Source organism: Neoarius graeffei, chromosome 9, assembly GCF_027579695.1.
Source record: "Neoarius graeffei isolate fNeoGra1 chromosome 9, fNeoGra1.pri, whole genome shotgun sequence".
NCBI lineage: Eukaryota > Metazoa > Chordata > Actinopteri > Siluriformes > Ariidae > Neoarius > Neoarius graeffei.
In genome coordinates this window covers 5,179,648-5,206,817 of record NC_083577.1, presented here as the reverse complement: position 1 = coordinate 5,206,817, position 27,170 = coordinate 5,179,648, and the positions used below count along the sequence as shown (strand labels likewise).

The window sequence follows — 27,170 nt, the reverse complement described above, 5'->3', positions numbered from 1 at the left end:
GGTTTTTTTTCCTCCTAAATTCTACCTATAAATTAAGCTGAGCAATATTCTCCAGCTCACCTTAACCTACAGTCCTGTGCAAAAGTCTGAGGCCCGTGTAAAGAAATGCTGTCGACCAAAAATGGCTTAAACAATAATGAAATGAAATGTTTCAACATTAAAAAAATATACTATAAACGGCCAGAACGTAAACTGTAATAAATGGAAAAAAAAACAACAACAACAAAAACCCAGTAGCCTCAGGTCCAGTGAGGTCAGTTTTATGTGGAAATGATCTGTACTGTAGGTTTTCCTGAGCATCTTACAGAACCAGCCCCAGTTCTTCTGGACACTTTGACTGTCACACTCACTTCATTTTACACCAAAAAAAAATATCCTTCATTATGTTTTCTTTTTAGATCTGAAAAGTGCTCTCTTATGTAAAATATGTAATAATGTGCTCAGATACAATTTTTTTTCTGTAATATTTAATTTTGTGCTGGAAAAACAAAAACTAACTTTTGGACTCTAAAATGTTTTGACTTGATAATGTAGAAGTCATAAAATAGAAATCTAGAACAGTTTGTACGAGGGGAAAAAAGGGCGCCAAGACTTTTGCACAGTACTGTATATTTCACAAACTGAGCAAACTGAAAACATGAAACCTGTCACTGCGGCAGTTTAATTGCATTCCGTGATTTATATCTGAAATGGGAAAGTCCGTACTGAGGATGTGACAAGATGAGTGTTAATGCGTCATAAAACGTAACAGCCAATCATGTTCCAGTATGCAAATGCAGGGCTTACCAGGCATAAGGGTTCATTTGCATATTTATTGACTGCGCATTATATGATGAGGATAAATTTGTAAGTGTTCCTTTTTCTCTTTAATGATCGTTTCATTGTGTGGCCACAACATCAACGTAATTTACTGCTAATACTAAAAAAAAAAGTTTTCTTCCAAACAAGTTGTGGATGAAGGGACATGGTGAAGGTGAGTGTGTGATTATTGAGACACAGTGCCAGACTGGTAGCTGTAAACCTCCCTCACTTGTTTGATCTAATCCACTCGGCTTAGGGTTTTTTTTTTTCCTGACCAACTTCATGCAAGTAAGTTCGTGTCTTTATTATTATTTTAAAAATATATATATCTTCTAGAGTTACTCAAATCCTCCATCCTTGGTTTAATTCAAAAAATTCAAGCCGACTGTAAATGACTGAAACGCTTCAGTGTTCGGATTTAGAGGAGCAGGCCAAGTCTCCATCTCCTGTCTCCTCCTCCTGGAGCGTCCCCCCTGTGTGTGATCCCCCTGCTCGAGGGGACAAATCTGGAGACTCCCTGCTGTTAAAGCTCGCTAATGCCAGTCCCTGATTCTTCGCCAGATGCTCCTCTCTTGGCACGGGATCTGAGGAAGTGTCTCGGCGCTCGGCCCGCGTGCGGAGAGGAGCTCCTCGGCTCTTCATCCGCCCGTCTCCTGTATGGCCGCTCGTCGTCGTCCTCCTCCTCCTCGCCGTTGTTCTGACCTTTCCCACACCGAGGCCTCCAGCCTGCGCCGCCACTTGGGGATTTTTCACTGCAAAAATAAGACATCTGTTACTGAGGATTAGCCCGTTTTTCTCCGAGCTCGCTTGTGTGCACCGGATTCAGGCAGCAGGGCAGCCTTCAGACCGCTCATGCGCGATATTACAGCACTGGCCGCGTGGCTCTGGCTGTCTCTGTCTCTCTCTCCCTGTCTTTTTGCTATTCTATTATCTCTCTCTCTCTCTCTCTCTCTCTCTCTCTCTCTCAGACATTGCCAATTTACCAAACAAATAAATAAAAATAAAGGAACTGATTTAACATTTAAAAGTATCTATCTATCTATCTATCTATCTATCTATCTATCTATCTATCTATCTATCTATCTATCTATCTATCCATCCACCTGTCAGTTTGTCTGTGTTAGTCTCTCTCTCTCTCTCTCTCTCTCTCTCTCTCTCTGAGCAGGCAGACATTGCTGATTTACCAAATAAATAAACAAACAAACAAACAAACAAACAAACAAATAAATAAATAAATAAATAAATAAAAGGAACTGATTTTGAAGTATCTATCTATCAGTTTGTCTGTCTACCAGTTTCTATCTGTAATTCTCTCTCTCTCTCTCTGTGTCTGTCTGTCTCTCTGTCTGTCACTTTATCTGTCTGATCTCTCTGTCACTATTTCTCTCTGACTGTCTGTCACTCTCTGTCTATCTGTTGGTTTCTCTGTATTCTGTCTGTCTGTCTGTCTGTCTGTCTGTTTGACTGTTTGTCTGTTGGTGTCTCTGACTGTGTCTTTATGCTGACCCATCTGTCTAACTGTTGGGTTGTCTGTCTGATGTTCTGTCTGTCTTTCTGTCTGTGTGGGTGTCTGTCAACATATATTTCTATTTGACAGTTTATCTTTCGAATCTGTCTGTCTATAAACCCACTTATATATATCAGCATGGACAGACAGACAGACATCCCAACACAGTCCTAGTGAACATCTTTAAACCTCCCCTTCCCCCAAGTGTGGTGAGGTGAATAGTGTAAGACGTGCGTAGCGGACATTCCATGATGTCATCAGGTCTGGGGGAATGGATGATGTGGCCCTGAGCGACTCAGAGGCAGGCCATGATCTCTCTCTCTCTCTCTCTCTCTCTCTCTCTCTCTCTTTGTGTGTGTGTGTGTGTGTGTGTGTGTGTGTGTGTGTGTGTGTTAATATGCTGATGTCACCCAACCCCACTGAGTGTCTGTGTGCATCTGTGTGGAGCTTCTCAGGCTCTCCCTGTAGACCGACCCCTCCGCCACCAGGGAGCTTTTCTCCCGTAATCATCAGTAAATTACCTGAACATGGTGTCTGGTTACACATCGATCTGCGCAGCTAAACAAAAGCCCTGCCGCACTGCCCGTAAAACACAGCAGCCAACCTTCACTCCCTGCGCTAATGAGAGAGAGAGAGAGAGAGAGAGAGAGAGTGTACAGTGGGAAATACTGTGTCAGGAGATACACTGAGTGACCGACAGACAGAGAAAAACTTAAACACATACAGTAAGCATTTATTGAATAGGGACGGATGGATAGATACATAGAAGTACAGACGGACAGGCAGATAGACAGATGGATAAATAGAATTACAGAGGAAGGACATAGATAGATAGAAAGATAGACAGGCAAACAGACGCAGGCAGACAGACACGGACGGACAGGCAGACAGAGAGACAGAGATGGACAGGCAGACAGAAATGGGCAGACAGGCAGACAGAGACAGGCAGGTGGACAGAGATGGACGGACAGGCAGACAGAGAGACAGAGATGGACAGGCAGACAGAAATGGGCAGACAAGCAGACAGAGACAGGCAGGTGGACAGAGATGGATGGACAGGCAGACAGAGGCGGACAGGCAGACAGAGACAGGCAGGCAGACAAACAGACAGACAGAGACAGGCAGGCAGACAGAAACAGATGGACAGAGACAGGCAGGCAGACAGAAACAGACAGACAGAGACAAACAGGCAGACAGACAGGCAGACAAGCACAGATAGGCAGGCAGATGGACAGGCAGGCAGACAAACAGACAGACAGAGACAGGCAGGCAGACAGAAACAGATGGACAGAGACAGGCAGGCAGACAGAAACAGACGTACAGAGACAAACAGGCAGACGGACAGGCAGCCAAGCACAGATAGGCAGACAGAGAAAGACAGACAGAGACAGACGGACAGGCAGACAGAGACAGACGGACAAGCAGACGGACAGGCAGACAGAGACAGATGGGCAGATGGATGGACAGACAAAGAGGCAGATGGACGGGTAGACAGAGGCAGATGGACTGGCAGACAGAGGCAGATGGACGGGCAGACGGACGGGCAGGCAGACAGAGACAGACGGGCAGGCAGACAGAGACAGACGGACAGGCAGACAGAGACAGATAGGCAGATGGATGGGCAGAAAATCAGACAGATGGACAGGCAGACATAGACAGACGGACAGGCAGGCAGAGACAGATAGGCAGACGGACAGGCAGACAGACACAGATGGATGGACAGATAGGCAGGGAGACAGTTATAGTGGATATTAAAAAATCTACACATGCCTGTTGCAGTTTTTTTATGTAAAAGACATGAAATCAAAATAAATCATGTCAGATTGTTTTCCCACCTTTAATGTGATTACAGCAACATAAATAAAAAAATGAATGAATGAACCCCGAAAACGTACAATAACCTGTGCGCACCAGTGCACCCTTTTATACTGGGCATGTGACTGTGCTTAAATTAACCAATCACATTCAAACCTCATGTTCAAAAGGAACAATCATACATCTGTTCTAATGAAGTGATTCTGATTAACCCCAGATAAAAAGATCTTTTTCTGGTCCTCTTTCCATTGTCCTCAAAGAGCTTCCAAAGCATGTATGGGATCTAATTGTCAAAAGGTATAGCTTAGGAGAGGGGTACAAAAGAATTTTCAGAAGGCCATCAACAAGTGGAGAAAATGGGGCAATACAGGAACAACCAGGAACAGGATGCCTCTCCAAAACTGATGAAACGACAAGAAGAAAATTGATAAGCAACTGTGCCAGGAGGCAGATGGCAACATTAATGGATAGGCATGTTATGATAATATATCATGCAACGATAAATCTTGATGCAAATATATTTGAATCAATGAAATAAAAATATTAATTGTGATCATTATCAGGCTGTGGAATCACTTAGTTTTCCTGGCTGTAATTGCATTGTTTAGAGACACCAGAGGGAGCAATAAAGTACAGTAGCAGGAATGCACGTGACTTCAACCTAGGCGGAAGTAACACAGCTCAAATAATGTTTAAAATAAAGCTCTATAATGGGAAAGAGCTGTTGTGTCAGCTATAAATGAAGGGAGTGCAAATGTTCATTAGTTTATTAAGGAAAGGCCTATTTGTTATTAACCTTTTCATTTTTAATCAATGAAATATTTTGTTAATAGGGTATTATATTTTACTCCAACCTTTACAAATGTGGGTACATAATTATTGTTGAATATTGAGAAAATGAAACTTTTTTTTTAATTTAACAAAATGAATATTTAAGTTGATAAAAAATAGGAAATATTGCAGTTTTTTTGGTAATAAATTTTTCTTCATTTTAATTATTTTCCAAAAATATCCCCAATATCGTGAATTGTGTCGAATCGTGAATCATTACTGTTAATGAAGCTGCAGGAATATCTGGCGAGTACTGTTCACTTCCTGCATGTGACACCAAGCTCTCGTATTCTTCACGTGTCTGAGGTAGGGTGGCTCGACAGAAGCGCATTCTCATAAAATAAATAAATAAGTAAAGTAGGTAAAACAGCCAAGCTGAAATAATTCAACCCAAACCATGTGGCAAAATGTGTTCTAGATTGATGAGAGCAAGGTAGAACTTTATGGGAGAACACCCTACCTCCAGTGAAGCATGGTGGTGGCAGCATCACCCTATGGTGCTGTACTGAAGATAGAAGGAATCATGGTGAGCTCCAAATCCCAATCTACTTTGGCACAAAACCTGCAGGTCTCCGTTACAAAGAAGCAGCTCAAAGTTTTGAAATAGGCCAGTCAGAACCCAGATCTAACTCTTATCAGAAACCTGCAGAATGACTCGAAGAGGGCTATGTACAGGAGATCGCCTTCGAAATTGAGATATTTGGGGCATTGTTGCAAGGACGAGTGGAAGAAAATGGTCACATGAAGACGTCTTAATTCGGTAGACTCTTATCGAAAAAGACTGAGTGCTGATTTACAAGGAAAAGGTGCTTTGGCAAAGTATTAGGTAAGGGGTGTACTTACTTATGCATCCAGGATATTGGAAGTTTCCTTCCGCTCTTCCCCACCCCCCATAAAATGCCTAAAATGTTTCTCTTTGATTTTTCTATATTGCATTAAAGTGGAAAATAATCTGACGTGATTTTATCTTGGTTTCATTTTCAACATCAGAAAAAACCCAACAATTGTAACAGGGGTTGTAGAATCTTTCTGTCCACTGTAGATAAATAGATAGCACAGACAGACGGACAGGTTTGCAATGATGGGTATTTGAAATAGGTTTGAAGAGCAATCCAGAACATGCAGTAACTTTTTATTTTGTCCTGTGCATGTTCATCAGGACGTGGCAGATCGTGTCTGATAACTCCGTCTGAGTGTAGTGTTTGAATTGTGCCTGGAAAAGGTCAGCCTATGTGTAATTACACACAGCAGTGGAAATGGCTGTGTGCTGTTAATCGCTGTGGCCTTTGGCGTGGCGAAAACAGTCCGAAACCCGAGTGCAGGTTCATCACCGGGATCTGATTCCTCAGAGACGTAGCGCAACGTTTGCGCTAACTCAGGATTATGTACCATAGTAACACCAGGCAGCACACGGGGCAGGCTTTACAGCCCATCTTCACACACTCCGCTTCGTTTCACCCACACATGCATACACACAAACACGTGAGATGATCATAATATCAGGATTGTCTCACGGAAACCAGAACCACAGGATCACGTGGAAGCGTGAGAACTGCTCAGTCTCGGGATAAACGTACTACAGAGCTGCTGTAGAATAGAACTTGACAGAATTTCCGGCGGGCGGCACGGTGGTGTAGTGGTTAGCGCTGTCGCCTCACAGCAAGAAGGTCCTGGGTTCGAGCCCCGTGGCCGGCGAGGGCCTTTCTGTGTGGAGTTTGCATGTTCTCCCCGTGTCCGCGTGGGTTTCCTCCGGGTGCTCCGGTTTCCCCCACAGTCCAAAGACATGCAGGTTAGGTTAACTGGTGACTCTAAATTGAGCGTAGGTGTGAATGTGAGTGTGAATGGTTGTCTGTGTCTATGTGTCAGCCCTGTGATGACCTGGCGACTTGTCCAGGGTGTACCCCGCCTTTCGCCCATAGTCAGCTGGGATAGGCTCCAGCTTGCCTGCGACCCTGTAGAAGGATAAAGCGGCTAGAGATAATGAGATGAGATGAGATGAGAATTTCCGGCTGCCTTTTTGTTGCAGCTATATGGAGTTATTTTTTCCAAAATGCAGTAACGGAGCCATCATATAACGGATCTTCAAAACAACAATTAGATTTGTACGTTTGTAATGCTTCACTCGTTACAAGTGTAATCCAAATCCAAGTGTTTTACAAGTCCGAATTTACAGATGTATGTGTTTATATGTTCTTGCTGTTCCACTTTAGAATATGATTCTGATGGTGGTTCTATGATTCAGTGGTGATGGTGGTCCTGGTAGAGATGATGGTCATCAGCCTGGTAGCTTCACTTTCACCACCCGGCATCATAACTTCTCCAGCTGGAGATCCATCCTCCCCCAGGGTCAAAGTGTCTTTCAATTTGAATAAATAACGAGACTGTCAATGACGGCGTAGCTCACTCCGGCCCCATCTAGTCCAGAAGGAACGATCTAAAGTGGGCCACCTTGCACAATAAATGTTGCAAGCTACAACCCCGATTCCAAAAAAGTTGGGACAAAGAACAAATTGTAAATAAAAACGGAATGCAATGATGTGGAAGTTTCAAAATTCCATATTTTATTCAGAATAGAACATAGATGACATATCAAATGTTTAAACTGAGAAAATGTATCATTTAAAGAGAAAAATTAGGTGATTTTAAATTTCATGACAACAACACATCTCAGAAAAGTTGGGACAAGGCCATGTTTCCCACTGTGAGACATCCCCTTTTCTCTTTACAACAGTCTGTAAACGTCTGGGGACTGAGGAGACAAGTTGCTCAAGTTTAGGGATAGGAATGTTAACCCATTCTTGTCTAATGTAGGATTCTAGTTGCTCAACTGTCTTAGGTCTTTTTTGTCGTATCTTCCGTTTTATGATGCGCCAAATGTTTTCTATGGGTGAAAGATCTGGACTGCAGGCTGGCCAGTTCAGTACCCGGACCCTTCTTCTACGCAGCCATGATGCTGTAATTGATGCAGTATGTGGTTTGGCATTGTCATGTTGGAAAATGCAAGGTCTTCCCTGAAAGAGACGTCGTCTGGATGGGAGCATATGTTGCTCTAGAACCTGGATATACCTTTCAGCACTGATGGTGTCTTTCCAGATGTGTAAGCTGCCCATGCCACAAAACCCCATACCATCAGAGATGCAGGCTTCTGAACTGAGCGCTGATAACAACTTGGGTCGTCCTTCTCCTCTTTAGTCCGAATGACACGGTGTCCCTGATTTCCATAAAGAACTTCAAATTTTGATTTGTCTGACCACAGAACAGTTTTCCACTTTGCCACAGTCCATTTTAAATGAGCCTTGGCCCAGAGAAGACGTCTGCGCTTCTGGATCGTGTTTAGATGCGGCTTCTTCTTTGAACTATAGAGTTTTAGCTGGCAACGGCGGATGGCACGGTGAATTGTGTTCACAGATTGTGTTCTCTGGAAATATTCCTGAGCTCATTTTGTGATTTCCAATACAGAAGCATGCCTGTATGTGATGCAGTGCCGTCTAAGGGCCCGAAGATCACGGGCACCCAGTATGGTTTTCCGGCCTTGACCCTTATGCACAGAGATTCTTCCAGATTCTCTGAATCTTTTGATGATATTATGCACTGTAGATGATGATATGTTCAAACTCTTTGCAATTTTACACTGTCGAACTCCTTTCTGATATTGCTCCACTATTTGTCGGCGCAGAATTAGGGGGATTGGTGATCCTCTTCCCATCTTTACTTCTGAGAGCCGCTGCCACTCCAAGATGCTCTTTTTATACCCAGTCATGTTAATGACCTATTGCCAATTGACCTAATGAGTTGCAATTTGGTCCTCCAGCTGTTCCTTTTTTGTACCTTTAACTTTTCCATCCTCTTATTGCCCCTGTCCCAACTTTTTTGAGATGTGTTGCTGTCATGAAATTTCAAATGAGCCAATATTTGGCATGAAATTTCAAAATGTCTCACTTTCAACATTTGATATGTTGTCTATGTTCTATTGTGAATACAATATCAGTTTTTGAGATTTGTAAATTATTGCATTCCGTTTTTATTTACAATTTGTACTTTGTCCCAACTTTTTTGGAATCGGGGTTGTATATACACTATATACAAGCTATATATAGAAGCGAGATCCACCCAAGGAATACCGACTTGTTTACCAGAAAGAATCCAAAACGGCGAAGAATTCACTGAGAAGAAGCGATTTTTGTTGAACTGCTCATTAAGGCTTAATTAGTCCATAATTGTAATGAAGCAAATCTGGGTAGAAGCTATATGCACCCCAGGCAGACCTAACTTCCTGCCAAAAAGAATAAAAATCAGTGAAGAATTGAGAGAGAAGAAGCGATTTCCGTGAAATGTGGACGACGCCAGACAGACGACAAACAACACGTGGTGGCATAAACTCATCACCTATCGGCCGGATGAGCTAATAATAATAACAATAAACTTTATATCACAATATATGCACTACTCTAAACTGTTTGGTTTGAACGCGTCTATATTTCAGGAGGCGGGGCCACAAAATGGCCGCCCATACCGTATAAAGTTCCAGCGCTCAGCTAGACAGTGAGGTTTGATTCATGTTTCTCAATGACAGTGAGTCAGACAGCGTCCTAAACCACATCAGGAAGTCTGTATGACCTCACTGAAGAACTGCAGGCAGATATTTGTGGAAATTCTATTAATTACAACATGAATTAAAAAAAAAAAAAACACAAGCTAAAAAAAAAAAAAGGCAATCATCAGAGAGCAAACATACTTCGCTAAGTGACTGAATTTCTTGCCAGATCTTCCCTTTAGCACTCAGTTTGGAACACAGCGCATCACTTTCAGAGATGTTTAAAGATAGCCAGCCATTAAGACTTCAATAAAATCAATTCTATGTGAAATGATTGTAAATGCTGGACCCTGGGCGACCCCACAGACTCCACGATGTCAGGAGGGCGGATGATGAGAGGGCAAGTTGTTGGTAGGTTGATGGTGGGAACTTTCAGACGGGATTATGGAGGAGTGTGTGGAGCTTGTGTGCGCATGAGTGTTTGAGATTCCATCGATTCCATCGACACTCCAGGAGGAAAGACCTTCCTGAGAATGATGAGCTACTAATATATGCTCCGAGAGAGAGAGAGATGAGAAAAGAGGGGATCAGTGATACTTGTTTGATAAAAAGAGTGAACAGAAAAACAGTTATAATGGAGCGAGAGCGTGTGTGTGGTGTGTGTGTGTGCAAGCCCAAAGGGTGTCTTTATTCATGACTTCCCCACGAATCCTGGCAGAGGTTCAAGCACCGTGAACAACAGCGGCAGTCGTGACCTTTCCACTCCGAGTGGGGTGAACTTGCACCGTGTCTGAGCACAAAAGCTTCATTCAGCAGGAAGGATGATTATTATGGAGCTCTCTCACACACACACACACACACACACACACACACACACACACACACACACACACACACACACAGACTGACAGACTGACAGATGTGAGCTCCTCTACACTGGAGAAGCACAGAGCTTTTAAATCAATACCCGTGGGGATCACGTTTACGCTACCACTCATTCATTCCCTCTTTCTCACCCTCGCTCTCTCTCTCTCTCTCTCTCTCTCACTCTGCAGCTTTTCCCTTCTCCGTCTCTTAAACAATACACATAAGATGAAGCAGGGAATGATGAAAAGAAGAAACAGTGTAGAAGATGCTGAAGAAAGAGAAGATGAGAAGGAAACCCTAACGATCCAAGTGGGAAAATATGAAGGACATGAAGAAGGAGGAAGACAAATAATGCGATGTCCTTGATTTATGTGTTTAATGGTCACGTGATGTTTGACTTTATGGGTTTCATGAGCAGAGTTGAACAAATTCATAGCACCAACTCTTGACATTTTTACCGTAGCTTATCTGAAGTGTTCACGAGCTGGCGATCGATCCGCCATCCCTCAGCTCTCAGGATGTCACGACCGCTCGACCCCGCCTCAAAATGTGCACACTCTGAGGAAACTACAGCTCACTGTAGCTATATTGCAATTATTTTGACATATTTCACGTGTTATGATTTGTCAGACTGTGTAATCCACAATCATTTAAAGAAAATATCTCACAAATGAACAAATTGTGCTTAAAGTCAGTCTTTATATCTGTCCTTAAAAAAAACCCCTGCATGTTGCATTTGTTTTCAACCATATAACCACTAAAGTGATGAAAATAGATGGGACTATTTTTTTGTCAGGGAGGCCGCCATACAGTGTCTTGCAAAAGTATTCATCCCCCTTGGTGTTTGTCCTGTTTTGTTTTATTGTGACACAAACAATAATTAAGATGAAAAAAAAAAACAGAAATCTGGAGTGTACATAAGTATTCACCCCCTTTTGTATGAAACCCCTAAATAAGAGCTGGTCCAAGCAATTCACTTCATAAGTAACATAATTAGTTGATTAAGATCCATCCGTGTGCAATCAAAGTGTCACATGATCTGTCACATGATGTCTGTATAAATCACCCTGTTCTGGAAGGACCCTGACTCTGCTACACTACTAAGCAAGCAACATGAAAACCAAGGAGCCTCCAAACAGATCAGAGACAAAGTTGTGGAGAAGTATAGATCAGGGTTGGGTTATAAAAAATATCCCAAACTTTGAATATCCCACAGAGCTCCATTAAATCCATTATAGCAAAATGGAAAGAATATGGCACCATTACAAACCTGACAAGAGAAGGCCCCGCCCACCAAAACTCACAGACCGGGCAAGGAGGGCATTAATCAGAGATGCAACAAAGACACCAAAAATAACACTGAAGGATCTGCAAAGATCCACAGCGGAGATGGGAGTATCTGTCCATAGGACCACTTTAAGCCGTACACTCCACAGAGTGGGGCTTTATGGAAGAGTGGACAGAAGAAAGCCACTGCTTAAGAAAACCCGTTTGGAGTTTGCCCAACAGCATGTGGCAGACTCCCCAAACACATGGAAGAAGATTCTCTGGTCAGATGAGACTAAAATTGATCTTTTTGGCCATCATGGGAAATGCCATGTGTGGTGCAAACCCAACACCCTGAGAACACCATCCCTACAGTGAAGCCTGGTGGTGGCAGCATCCTGCTGTGGGGCTGTTTTTCATCTGTAGGGACAGGAAAGCTGGTCAGGACTGAAGGAAAGATGGATGGCACTAAATACAGGGCAATTCTGGAGGAAAACCTGTTTGAGTCAGCCAGAGGTTTGAGACTGGGACGAAGGGTCATGTTCCAGCAGGACAATGACCCTAAATATACTGCTAAAGCTACACTGGAGTGGTTTAAAGGGAAACTTGGAATGGCCTAATCAAAGCCCAGACCTCAATCCAATTGAGAATCTGTGGCATAACTTGAAGATTGCTGTACACCAATGCAATCCATGTAACTTGAAGGAGTTGGAGCAGTTTTGCCTTGAGGAATGGGCAAAATTCCCAGTGGCTAGATGTGCTAAGCTAATAGAGACATACCCCAAGAGACTTGCAGCTGTAATTGCAGCAAAAGGTGGCTCTACAAAGTATTGATTTGGGGGGGATGAATACCTATGCACACTCCAGATTTCTGTTTTTTCATCTTAATTATTGTTTGTGTCATAATGAAACAATTTTCCCCTTTAAAGTGGTCGGCATGTTGCGTAAATCAAATGGTGCTAACGCTCCAAAAATCCATTTTAATTCCAGCTTGTAATGTGACAAAACAGGACAAACACCAAGGGGGATGAATACTTTTGCAAGACACTATAACTCCATTGTGCGTGATGTCTTTTTCTTATAGTATAATATGATGGTCTGGCGTGACTTCTCAGTCAATTTGTTTGCATTTCTCTACAAAAATGATGGCAATGCAGGATTAGAAAAGGAATCAAAATAAAGCATTGGCGAGTCTATTGCCTTTTTATTAAAAAAACAAAAAAACCTGCTTATCTTCCATCTGTTTGATGCGTGACACGGTGTGCTGTTGGTGTTTTGTGGTGAAACAAAGTCAGGATCGCGTCTGGCTTCAGTTGTCATTTCTGCCTCGTGTCTCGCTTCTTCCCAGTGATTTTTTTTCCATCCAAGTCCTTCACAAATCCACAATCTTCTGTAAAATGCTCACTGCACAGTTTGCTGATGCTTTTTCCAGGAGTAAAGTTTTCTCGCTTTACTTCAGGAAGCCACTCGGCCAAACATCTCAGAACCAGGACGGAATGAAGAAGACGTGCGGAATCCTACGCCACGCAAAGCCACCCTCATTTTTGTCTCCTAAAACATCCATCCATATATCTGGTTAATCCAGTACGGCCACGCCCGGGGAAATGGCCCAACAGACCGATGTTACAACTTTTTAACATGTTTTTTAAGCTAAATTTTTTTCTGTTTAATTTTCCTTGTCAAGAACATCTTGTTTTAATGTATAATGATATTTCATAACCCTGTAATTTCAAAATTTCCTGATTAATCGCTTTAAAACACTTTATCCTTGCATTCTTCATTGTTTTTACACCCTCCTGCTCCTCAGTGATGAAGTAAACTTCCCTCAATCTGAACAGTGTCACGTCTCCATTTGTTAGTGCTTCAGACAATATCTGAGAACTACTGCAGCTTTGCTTATTCTTTTATTTATTGTCTGGATTACTTCTTGGTTTCTTGATGCATTCAGGATCAATTTCATGGTCATTTTGTGATCCACTAGACCACTCTATCTGTTTTACACTCCAGCGTTGGGTATTACAACCCCGATTCCAAAAAAGTTGGGACAAAGTACAAATTGTAAATAAAAACGGAATGCAATAATTTACAAATCTCAAAAACTGATATTGTATTCACAATAGAACATAGACAACATATCAGATGTCGAAAGTGAGACATTTTGAAATTTCATGCCAAATATTGGCTCATTTGAAATTTCATGACAGCAACACATCTCAAAAAAGTTGGGACAGGGGCAATAAGAGGCTGGAAAAGTTAAAGGTACAAAAAAGGAACAGCTGGAGGACCAAATTGCAACTCATTAGGTCAATTGGCAATAGGTCATTAACATGACTGGGTATAAAAAGAGCATCTTGGAGTGGCAGCGGCTCTCAGAAGTAAAGATGGGAAGAGGATCACCAATCCCCCTAATTCTGCGCCGACAAATAGTGGAGCAATATCAGAAAGGAGTTCGACAGTGTAAAATTGCAAAGAGTTTGAACATATCATCATCTACAGTGCATAATATCATCAAAAGATTCAGAGAATCTGGAAGAATCTCTGTGCGTAAGGGTCAAGGCTGGGCTTGGCTCAAGAATATGCTCAAGAATATTTCCAGAGAACATTATCTGTGAAAACAATTCACCGTGCCATCTGCCGTTGCCAGCTAAAACTCTATAGTTCAAAGAAGAAGCCGTATCTAAACATGATCCAGAAGCGCAGACGTCTTCTCTGGGCCAAGGCTCATTTAAAATGGACTGTGGCAAAGTGGAAAACTGTTCTGTGGTCAGACGAATCAAAATTTGAAGTTCTTTATGGAAATCAGGGACGCCGTGTCATTCGGACTAAAGAGGAGAAGGACGACCCAAGTTGTTCTCAGCGCTCAGTTCAGAAACCTGCATCTCTGATGGTATGGGTTTGCATTAGTGCATGTGGCATGGGCAGCTTACACATCTGGAAAGACACCATCAATGCTGAAAGGTATATCCAGGTTCTAGAGCAACATATGCTCCCATCCAGACGACATCTCTTTCAGGGAAGACCTTGCATTTTCCAACATGACAATGCCAAACCACATACTGCATCAATTACAGCATCATGGCTGCGTAGAAGAAGGGTCCAGGTACTGAACTGGCCAGCCTGCAGTCCAGATCTTTCACCCATAGAAAACATTTGGCGCATCATAAAACGGAAGATACGACAAAAAAGACCTAAGACAGTTGAGCAACTAGAATCCTACATTAGACAAGAATGGGTTAACATTCCTATCCCTAAACTTGAGCAACTTGTCTCCTCAGTCCCCAGACGTTTACAGACTGTTGTAAAGAGAAAAGGGGATGTCTCACAGTGGGAAACATGGCCTTGTCCCAACTTTTTTGAGATGTGTTGTTGTCATGAAATTTAAAATCACCTAATTTTTCTCTTTAAATGATACATTTTCTCAGTTTAAACATTTGATATGTCATCTATGTTCTATTTTGAATAAAATGTGGAATTTTGAAACTTCCACATCATTGCATTCCGTTTTTATTTACAATTTGTACTTTGTCCCAACTTTTTTGGAATCGGGGTTGTATATCAAGATTGTTACTGTTATCATGCATCGCTGTGTCCTGTCCAGCTTTCTAAAATTCTAATAAAAAAACACATCTTTGTGTTACTTTGATTTAAAATGCATCTTAGTGTTAGTAAATTCTACCCTTAACTGATGTTATGAGACTTTGGTTATGTTCTGCTTTTACACCAAGCACTACCATCCCAGGTCAGAAGATTTGTTTAAGGGATTTTCTGGGGTTTGCTGCAAAATTGAGTCATAACTAATTGGTGTAATTCAAGGGAAAAAAACAAAATAAAACTAGAAGGGCAGTCAGTAGTGTGTATACCTCTGCCAAGCCATATATTATCAACATCGAAGCACGTGAACTGAGGATGATACTAAAGCTGTCCACCAAATTTAATCCAAATCCGTTCACTACTTTTTGAGTTACATTGGGAACAGACATAAATAAATAAACAAACAAACAAACAAACAAACAAATAAATAAATAAATAAAAATCCTGGATCCACATACATATCTGGATTTGAATCAAAATCTAATAAATTGTTCCTTGGCCCAGTGCTCACCTTTCCTCAAAATTTCTTCAAAATCTGTTCACTATTTTTTTGAGTTACGTTAGGAACGGACAAACAAAGAAACAAATGGAGGGGGAAACAGAACCTCCTCCAGCAAAGTTGGCAGAGATAATGAAAATTAAATCAAATTTAACCCTCTGGGGTCTGAGGGTATTTTCTGGCACTCTAATGATTTTGGTATGCTCTGATTTTGTCGTCAATTTCAACAAATCTAAGCGGTATTTTCAAAGTCATATGACTTTTTTTTGTATACAGCACAATTTCAGCTGCAGTAATATATCTGTAGTTTGTATGTCATGATTGTACTTCAGGAAAAATAACAGATAAATGAAGATGTAAAAAGCAGTTTTAGAACTGTGTTGGAATGCGTGAAAAAACATGACCTTACCCATTGTGACAAACCGTTTTGGCCACTTGAGGTGATTCTGTTCAGTCTGAGGAATGGATCAAACACAAAAACTTGAATCTGATCCATTGGACAATTAACTGGCCGTCAAAAGAAAAAAAAATGTCCTATTGTTTTGGGATAAAGGGTTGGCAGTGGGAGGGATATTCAATGAGAAGAGTAAGAATTTCCATTCCATTCAATGAGAAGAGTGAAAACTCCGCCCACTGCCAACTCTTAACCCCATCAGGTCAAGTCCCAATGGGTAAGGTCATGTTTTTTCACACATTCCAACACAGAACTGAAACTGATTTTTACAACATCTTCATTTATCTGGGATTTGACTTTATTTTGGTATTTGACTCGATTCAGTGTGTCTTGAAATTAACTCTTGCACTATTTTATTCAGTTCAGAGCCACAATCAACTCTGTTACACAATTACTCTACAATTTTGCTCTCACTCCAACTCCAAATTTTACTCTCTAAACTCAAAATAGAGCAAAATTAACTATTTTTGAGGAAAATATTTTTAACTCTAGAAAAACTGCTCGGTCGTTTTTCCTGTGTTTGCACTACAGCACCGCATATCAACCGAGCTGCTCATCAGAAATAGAAGAAATAGTTACAGTTACTCGAGTTGATCTTTGGCTGGATCGAATCGAAGTAAAAAAAGAAAAGAAAAGGCACTGTTCATCATCAGTGTCGCAGTTCTCAAGATTGAATTGAATCACTGTCCTGAATCATGAATTGATTCGCTGTCCTGAATCATCCAAAGCGCATAAAATCCGCCTGCCATCTCGCAACAAGTTTTACCTCCAAATATCCTAAACTCTGTCTGACAGATTATATCCTGTTTACTGTGGGTGTTCCCACTGTGAAAGAGAAACCAATCGAAACCGAAAGAGTGAAAGTGATTATCATGCCGTTACCATGGGAACAGTCTTTCATGAATGTGTAAGTGTGCGCTCAGTGCTCCGACTCCGGTGTGACTGAGGAAGGTGACAAGTTTTATGTTTCGTCTAATTTAGGTAATTTAAAAACTATAATATTATTTGGCAGTGGGCACACAGGAAAGTGTAAAGTATAAACTTTACATCAATGTGTTTATCATGCTTGTATGATGAAAAACTAGCGAATATATTTATCTTATACATGACCTACTCACTCTAAACCTGCTGAGCTTCGCTGGTGAAGATCTCGACCCCAGAGGGTTAAATACTTGTTTGTTACTGTAGCTGGAATCACAGCAGTGTATTCAGTTCACACACACTCTCAGAAAATAAAGTACATTATTGTACCTTTTAGGGATACAGTGGCTTGTCATTGGATCAGGACCCTCTAAGGTAAGTACCTTAGAGGGTCCTGATCCAATGACAAGCCACTGTACTCTTTTATATACTGTTTGGGAACATATAGGTACCTTTTTGGCCATAAAAAGGTACACATAGTTACCTTGCGGTCCAATAATGAGCCCTAGGGGTACATTAGTGTAGATTGCACCTTGAGGGACAGAAGTGGACTCCTACTGTACCCCTATTTCTCAGTCGCTACATGTCCCAATACACAATCCTCTTTGGTCTTCTTTTCCTACAAATGATGACACGGAAAGATCCCAAAGCTGGGGTTCCCATGTTAGAAGTCATGTATTTCGTAAATTGCTCGCTCCATGGTCAGTCTACCAACCTCCTACTGATCATAAATCGATAAAGATTACTCGGCCCAACGTGTTATTCAAGTCGATAATATTGATTCAAATGGTCAGGTTTTTTCAACTAAGAAGAAAACTTCCAGTTGAGTCCGCCATTATTTTGTAAATCACATGATGCACTGCTGTGCGCTGATTGGTTGAAAGGTGAGTGACGGTGAATTAATCTGCAAGAAACCACACACTAGTGTTTTGAATGTGAACTGTCAAAATGAGTCACAAAACCGCTCACAACACACCGTGTCACGGTATGGAAGGGTTGGAAATTAAACAAGTAGTACACAAAGTCTGTAGGTAAAACAGCATGGCATGTCAGGTTCATGAACACTGTTCAAGCTTTGGCCAATCAGTGTGCAGGAGTGCAGTCACGTGATTTTCGATTATGGCGGCGCTGGCGGAGTAGATTAACTTTTCGGCTCGATTCCGAAAATCATCAGCAGGGGACTCTAATTTTGATTTGAAGTTGCTGAAATGTTGATTCAGGAAACCTTTATTGTTTTGTGATCAAACAGAGATGGACAGATTGTACGGTATGTGGAGTGGACCGCTCATGAATTACAGCTTTGGGGATTTTTCAATGTCATAACTTGTAGGAAAAGAAGACAGAGGAGGATTGTGTATTGTGACATGTAGCGACTGTGACTATTTCTTACAGTGCAGGAAATAAATAGTGACCTGCTTTATTATTATTATTATTATTATTATTATTATTATTATTTGTTATTAATATTATTATTGATGGATGAACAATGAAACAACACTCTCTGTCATCTTGTTGCAGGTTTTAAGAATCGTCCCAAGTCACTGAAGGTCTTTGTGAATCCGATAAGCCACAAAAAGGAAGCGTATCAAATCTACCAGGACCGGATAGCTCCGCTGTTCAAGCTCGCTGATATACAGACTGATGTCATTGGTATAAAACACACACACACACACACACACTGAAAAATTTAAATGTCTTAAAGCTAGACGGCTTTTCAGTTTCATAAAATCGGTGAAATTTAGTTCCGTCTGAAATGTGGTGATTGTGATATCTGTTTATTTCTGTAATATCTCACAAAATATCAGACCATTCTGTGGCTGGGAAGTTATTTAATTTGAGGGGATTAAAGCAAATAATGTGCATGAAATCGCTCGACAGAGGAAGTCCGTGTGCGCATGCGCAGGTTTACCTTCTTCTTCTTCTTTTGGGTTTTACAGCAGCTGGCATCCACAGTGTTGCATTACTGCCATCTACAGGTTTCCCTTTGAGCGTGCACTGACAGTTCCATCATTCTGTCGCTAAACGAACAGCTGATCACACCGAGGTGCTCGCTGAGCGCCCATATTTATTAGTTTGGTCCTGCGTTTCCTTTCCTTCGTATAGAACATAACGTCTTTTCTTCTCGCTTTCTTTCCATTATTGTAATCTGTCTTTCACGCACACTCGCGTCCTCCATTTTTCTCTCCGGTTTCAAATTTGTATCCCACAATGCCTTGCGTGAACGGGGAAAGCCCACCACGTCATGCATGACGTAGTATCTTGTATTGGGTCATGGTGAAGCAGGAAAAAATAGCGGAGAATTTAGGGCCACGTGGAGATAAATTCATTAATTGTTCTATTTATAAAATAAAATTGGAAGTCTGTGATTCGAATTCAGTAGCTTTTGGTCCATTAAACAAAAATAATTGGGTGTCGGGAAAATTCTTTTTATGACGTACACTTGAAAAATCTGAAAGGCAGTCGAGCTTTAATATTGGCTGTTTAAGGGAAGTAATTAATAACATTACCACCCTAGAAGTGTCCAAATGTGTTTTATTCCTGTTATACTTCAGCAGTTTGCTAATGATTTACAATTTTTAGTTATTAATGAACAGGACATTGTACTTTTTTACCTGTTTATAAGTAACAATTATTCGCTGAAGGTGAAGTGAATATCAGTGAATAATAACTAAGATGAAGTGGAGGTTATTATTCACCAATATTCACTGAGCCTGAGGTGGATAACTGAGTATAAATACACAGGTGATTATTTAAAAAATATGTAAAATTCATATTAAAAATAATTTATTTCAGTCTTCAAAAGCGGTATGTAAATGTAATAACTTTGCGGTGCAGACTTGTGTCACTTATCTACGCCGAGTCACATAAAATCCTTTGTTTTGAAATCGATAAAATAAATCCCAACTCCACTTTACCTTTGAATAGTTTTAGACCAAACTTCGGAGCATCTTTAGTGCTTTTAGGAACAGCATTTTCTTTCTTCATTTGTAATTCTCCCTCACTAATGGTGACAAAGCGATTGGAGCTGTTTTGCCGAGTCGCTCGAGGTGATTATCGAGAAATAATCCGAATTTCTCGACAAATCAGTACTCGTGATTTTCGATAATCAGCTGTGTATTGATAGTAATTACATTTAATGTTGCAGAAAAACAAACTTGCAAAACAAATTATTTCCTATTAGCAATTTCATAGTAAGTATATTTGAAAAAGTGGTTCTCTCATTAGATTCTTGAAATATAACTGAGAAACTACAGAACACAAGGTCCTGAAGGTGTTCGTCACAGCAAAAGCTTTCCATGAAAGTGCTCACACTGACTGACCGACTTAAATCACCGTCTCGTGTACCAGAGCAGTGAGTGAGGCTACGTTTTTTTGAAATAATAACTTGATTAAATCGTTAGCCTTGACGCATACAGAGCGTCCGCCGTACAAGTTTCTGTGAAGACGTCGTTACTATAGAAACGATAACATATTAGAACGAGTCAAAGTCCCTCTCACACCAGAATCTGGTCTTCCCAGGCAGTCTCCTGTCCCAGTACTAACCTGCTCTTTAATGCGTATGGGTGCGGCGCCAATCTCCGCTTTGATAGCCCTCGGCCTCTTGCCTATACAGCTAGGGTTACAATGGGGGGGGGGCTGGTCCTCTGGTAACCACGAGAGTTTGACTCCCTACTCACATCTGTATTGCACTGTGCCTTGCCAGATGGAAGTAGGTACCATTTTTATAATAGTCTTTGGTATGACCCAACCACGAGCAGAACTCGCGATCTCCCAGTCGAGAGGCAGATACGCTAACCACTAGGCCAACTCACGGTATTGGAACAAGTGCATTAATAGAAATCTGTAATTGGAATTCTAGCTGGCACTACTGTCAAATGGTAAAATCTGTAGTCTTTGCACCATCACGTGACCTCCATAGCAACAGTAACTATGTTGTCATGACAGGAGGCACACTTGTAGTGCTTCATTCAGCCGAGTGAGTTGTTATTGGTTGGTATGGGAAGGTTTTACTGCATTTTTGGATGTGCAAATCGTTCTGAATGAAAGAAAGACATCAGATTTTTTAAATTTAACAAAACTAATTCATCACTGGGGGAGGGGGGAACTAGAGAGATTTCTAAATGTAGAAGGGAAAAATGGGTCGCAAACATTTGGTGGGATTCTGTGTTGAACGGAGAGGTCAAAAATCCTGTGGTGTGCTCGCTTCATTTCAACAAAGGTAAGAATTAAATAAATAAATAAATAAATTATAATTTCAGAACTGCAGCAAGGTGCTCATTCTTGTCCAGTAAAGTGAACATGAGCAATACAGCAGCTCGGCAGAGCCTCACCTTCTCCGAGACTTAAAAAGTGCATTTACATTCAGGGATCCTTTGGATCATGTTGTGCTTGGGACCCAGCCGTTATGGGAAACACATGATGCTGATTTGAGTGCAATCAGCACATGCATATAAGGACGCTGTTTTCACAGAGACTTTGCAAAGTATTGTGTCAGGTATGCAGCGGGAGACGTATCTAAGTATAGGAAGAGTGTTTATTAGCAGGTGTGATATTTACAAAAACAAAACACAAGTGAAAGCAGAGTCATAAACATGGCTAGGAAAAAAAAAACGTGAGAGTGATAATGATGATAATGATCATACATCCCAAAGCCTGTGTGTCTTTATACGCACGTTCTGATTACGCTGAAATCAGCATCAGGTGTTTCCCATAATGACTGGGTCCTGTGAGCGAGTGCGGGTGCTCGAGCGCACGAAGGCGTGACAGTCAAGTGGTCAGTCGCCGGCTGTGCGACCACAGCTTTTAGCTAGCCTGTATATCGCCATGCATCGGCACTAAAACGTTTCACTTTCATCAATAACCCATCGCAAAGCATCATGAGCTGTAGTGAGACCGTGGCGTTATGTTCATGTTCACTTCACTGTATAAGAATGAGCACCTCACTGCACTTTGTAAGCTTGTGAGCCATTTTTCCCTTCTACGTTGAGAAATCTCTCTAGGTTTTACCCCCGATGATGATTACTTTTGGTAAATAATAAAAAAAAAAATCCGATGTCTTTCTTTCATTCTGAACCAAAAATGCAGCCCAACCTTCCCATACTGATCAATAACAATGAACTTGTCTGTCATGGCAGCGTAGTTACGGTTGCTATGGGGTCAAAGCCTCTATTTATAATGGCAGGTGTTACATTAATTACACCATGATAATTTATACAATTTGTCTGCCTTATAATTGAATAATATAAAAATAACAAACTTTTTGTATGTTGGGTCACTTTCTAGTCCTCCTTCACTTAACTAGGCTTCTGTTATGATTTGTTGCTATGGTAACATCTTGGGAGCATTCTCTCGCTCTGTTCTTGTCACTTTTAATTAAAGCACACAGGTTCCGCACGCTGTAGCCTGTACATTATTATAGCCACATTATTCATTTTTATCTTGGCGTAATACAAACAAGCAAAGCTGATAGCGAAGCAGCATAAAAATATACGCCGAGCCTAAATCATTATTCCTCATTGTCACGGTTATAATAGATCAGGAATATTTACTTAAAAGTAATGATTACATTTTGGACCAGATGTTCAATATAATCTAATAACAGACTGCCAGCCAATCAGAAATGGTATTTTCCATGACTGTGGTATAAAGAGAAGTCATGGTGATGTGTAGATCAGGGTTTCTCAACTTTTTCTACTTTAAGCCCCACCTATTCATACTTGTAACGAGTTGAAGTCCATTAAAAAAGATCCCCAAACATTTTGACCTATCTATTCTATTAGAATCTAATAATCTATTGTAAGGAGTATTAATGGGATGCGACATCACTCCCTGTTACAGATGGGAGCCCAGGAATTAAATAAATGCAATAAAAATAAACAGTTTTTAATTGTAGGTATTGTACTGTATTTAAAACTGTATGGATGTGCCAGAAGCCAACATAAAGCATTAATGATCCAAAAGTGGAGTCTGGTCCATTAACACAAGAACTTATTGCCATGTTTGTGTTCAGCAAGCAAGCAAGTTATTAAAACCAAGAAATGGATATAGAAACCATTCAACGGGATACACATTAACAAAGAAGGAGTTTTCCTACGAGTTGGAAAATTATCCATCCGTTGAGCTCCCCGACATCTCAAACTACCTGGTGCTGCAGACATCGTTCTACACGGACACACAAATGTAAACCTGGAAGATCCTGGAGGAGAACAACTTTTTATGTGTCTGGGTTCAAGATCTGGGGATCAGGACACTACAGTACAAGATAGACAGCAGGAGACGGATCTAAGTACAGGATGAGTGTTTATTAGCAGGAGTGATATTTACAAAAGCAAAATATAAAGCAGAGGATTTAAATAGCGTTATAAACATGGCTAGAAACAACCGCGACAGTGATAATGATAATGCTTCGCAAAGCCTCTGTGAAAACAGCTTCCGTATCTGTGTGTGTTGGTTGCGCTCAAATCAGCGTCAGGTGTTTCCCATAATGACCGAGTCCCTCCGTGAGCGAGCTGCACCAGATTCAAGTGCACAAAAGCGCGACAGTCAAGTGTTCACCTGCTGTGTGACCACAACTTTTAGCTCATGTGTATATCGCTGTCAAAATGCCTCATTTTCATCAATAACCCGTAGCAAAGCATCACGAGCTGTAGCGTGACCGTAGCTTAATGAGGCGGATGTAACGTTGGCTGCAACCCAGCAACTGTACCCTACTACGAGTAAAAAATTAGCTTCAACCTGAAAAAAAATTGCGGCCCACTAGATGGCGCTTTGTGGTTCACTAGTGGGCCGTGGCCCAGTGGTTGAGAAACACTGGTGTAGATCAGCTCATGCACACTATATGGTATACAGGACCAGTCAAAAGTTTGTACACCCCTACTCTACTCATTCATAGGATTTTCTACATTGTAGAACAAGCCAGAAAGAAAGAAAGAAAGCACAACTTTATTCATCACACACTTGTGAAATTTCCTCTCTGCATTTAACCCATCTGAAGCAGTGAACGCACACACACGTGAGCAATGAGCACACACACATACCCAGAGCAGTGAGCAGCCATGCTAACAGCGCCCGGGGAGCAGTTGGGAGTTTGGTGCCTTGCTCAAGGGCACCTCAGCCCAAGGCCGTCCCATATTAACCGAACCTGCATGTCTTTGGACTGTGGGGGAAACCGGAGCACCCGGAGGAAACCCACACAGACACGGGGAGAACATGCAAACTCCGCACAGAAAGGCCCACGCCGGCCGCTGGGTTCGAACCCAGAACCTTCTTGCTGTGAGCTGACCGTGCTAACCACAAACAACACCATGCCTGAAGACATCAAATCTATGAAATAACATCTGGAATTATGAGGTAAACAAAAAAATGTTAATTAGTGGACTAGTTTCTTGCTTTTGAGATCAAAAAGCAAATAGTAAATAATAAAAATACTATAAGTAACTAGCCCGATTCAACACCACAACCGTAGTAATCCATATTACGTCAAGAACCACTCGACTAAGGAAAGAGAAACGACATCCATCATTACTTTGAGACATGAACACAAACATTACTTTAAGACATACTGTAAGCTCTTCGCAAACGACCTCCCAAAGTTAGCATGCTCTGCGGAAACCTACTTGTATGCAGACGACACAGCAGTATTCTGCATTGTAGAAATGATCAATGTATTAACAAACACACTAAACAATGTCCTAGCTGAACTCAAGACATGGTGTGACAGGAATCTATTGGTTCCACACCCAGACAAGCGCAAGGCAACGATCATGCAACGGAAACCATTTCCTGGTTCCATTCAAGCTCTGCGTCTTGGGAACAATATCATAAAGTGGACAACCTCAGAACGACTCCTTGGGGATGATGTCCTGGTCTGATCAGATCATGCTGCAAATGTAGCGAAGTCTTTTGCGTCTAAGCTAAGTTTCTCTGACGTATGTGGCTTCTCCCCTGGAGAACTTCTACACGAAGGTTGTACTGCCATCAGTTGCGTAAGGTCAAATAATTTGGGGATCGTGCAACAAGACACACTTAAGCAACCTGGAAAACCTCCATGCAAGGGCCGGGTGTATCATATACGGAATGTCATGGGACACGAGTGCTGAAGAAGTTTTAATGAGAAGATAATTAACAGATAATCAACAGATTTTAAGTTTTTATCCCCCGCTGGCTGAAAGGCCCGAAGGGGGATTATGTCGTGGCGATGTCCGTCCATCCGTCCCGGGAAGGGTGCTCACTTTCTGAAATCAGCTCCTCTCACAATTTTTGGACGAATTTCACAAAATTTGGCAGGATTCTTTGTTATATGTCGATAATATGTATATTGGAATTTCGTTAAATTCTGTCGCATTTTACCAGAGTTGTGGCCCTTGATTAACAACCTTGTACTTTCACAATTTCATGAAGGTGTGCTCGCCTTCTGACATCAACTCCTCTCACAATTTTTGGAGGAATTCCTTGAAGCTTGGTGAAAGGCCTTGTTATATGACGGTAATACGCATATTGAGATTTAATTTCATTTTTGAAAATTTTCCCAGAGTTTTGACTCTTGATTAAATAACTTGTACTTTGACAATTTCATGAGGGTGTATGCTCTTCTGAAATCAACTCCTCTCTCAATTTGGGGAGGAATTTCACCAAACTTGGCAAAAGGCTTTGTTATATGACCGTTATACGCAGATTGAAATTTCATTTAATTTGGGCAAATTTTACCAGAGTTATGCCCTTGATTATTAACAAACTTGTGCTTTGGCAATTTCATCAAGGTGTGCTTGCTTTCTGAAATCAACTTCCCTCATAATTTTTATTCCCCGCTGGCCAAAAGGCTCGAAGGGGGATTATGTTGCGGCGATGTCCATCCGTCCCAGGAAGGGTACTCACCTTCTGAAATCAACTCCTCTCACCATTTTTGGAGGGATTTCACGAAACTTGACAGAATTCTTTGTTACTGTATATATTGGTAATACACATGTTGCAATTTCATTCAATTCTGTCAGATTTTACCAGAGTTATGGCGAAGTTACCAGCGGGGGAATATTGTGCTCTCAGAGCGCTCTTGTTTTTTTTTTTTTTTAAGGATTGTATATATTTTTTAGCTTTTTTGTATTTGTAATTATTTGTATCTGTACATGCATGACCCCATCAGCTCTGCTGATCAACTTATCATGTTTAAATGAAGTTATTCATTCATTCATTCATGAAGTGTCTTTTAATTAATGAAATAAAGAAAAAACATTGAATTAGAATTATTGTGTCGAAACTTTTCACTGGTATTGTACGCAAATGAAAAGAAAGTCTTACCAAAGTTGTTCTTTTATAGTCAATATTTCACATTTATTTATAATTTGTGCTTAAATACTATTAAATGGAGTTTACTGAGGTGACCGATCATAAAGCAGTAAGTTTCGGTCCAACACATATGGACCTCGGTGTCCTGTGGTTGCAGGATGACATCATGGTGTTTAGGGGATTGTGTCCCCTTAGGGTATTACTGGTGACTGAGATACACTAATGTCTGCCCTCAGGCCAGTGTTCTACCACATTGTTCACACTTCAGTGTACACACACACACACACACACACACACACACACACACACACACACACACACACACTATGTCCTGTTCCATTAGCAATGCCGGGACAAATCAATATGTTCGGAGTAAGAACGCCACAGCTGGATGTTGATTCATAAAACTGAGGTTGTAATAAATAAGCAAGCACATCATTAAAATAGGAACCAAAAGATCTTTAAAGATGAGTCGGGTACTTTGGAAAAAAGGACAGATGAGGAAGCGAATTTCCTGAAGAGACATTAAGACCTGCGTTAGACAGAGGAAGGTGATGATCATTACACTGTAACCTTTTCACAGATTTACAGTCAAATATAATTCACTTTACTGCAGTTTATCCCTACCTTTGTGCTATTTAGACCGACATAAAGCACTGACTAAACCCAGAAACATGTTAAGTGTGAACTGAGTAAAACAAACTGGAGAGAGAGTTTAATGCAGTACACTGCAAAACCCGATAAGGTCACTGAGCTCAAAAATTGTATTGAAACCGATTACGTAAAAATTTTTGAGGTAAGT

The 27,170-nt window shown here is 41.1% G+C and overlaps 1 protein-coding gene across 1 annotated transcript in view; it reads left to right on the top strand.

Moving 5' to 3' along the window:
- Window positions 1–27,170, top strand: part of cerkl (ceramide kinase-like) — a 229,502-nt gene that overhangs the window by 75,888 nt on the left and 126,444 nt on the right. Inside the window, exon 3 of the mRNA XM_060928581.1 lies at window positions 18,605–18,736. Coding sequence (XP_060784564.1) covers window positions 18,605–18,736 — 132 coding nt within the window. The remainder of the gene's footprint in view (window positions 1–18,604; window positions 18,737–27,170) is intronic.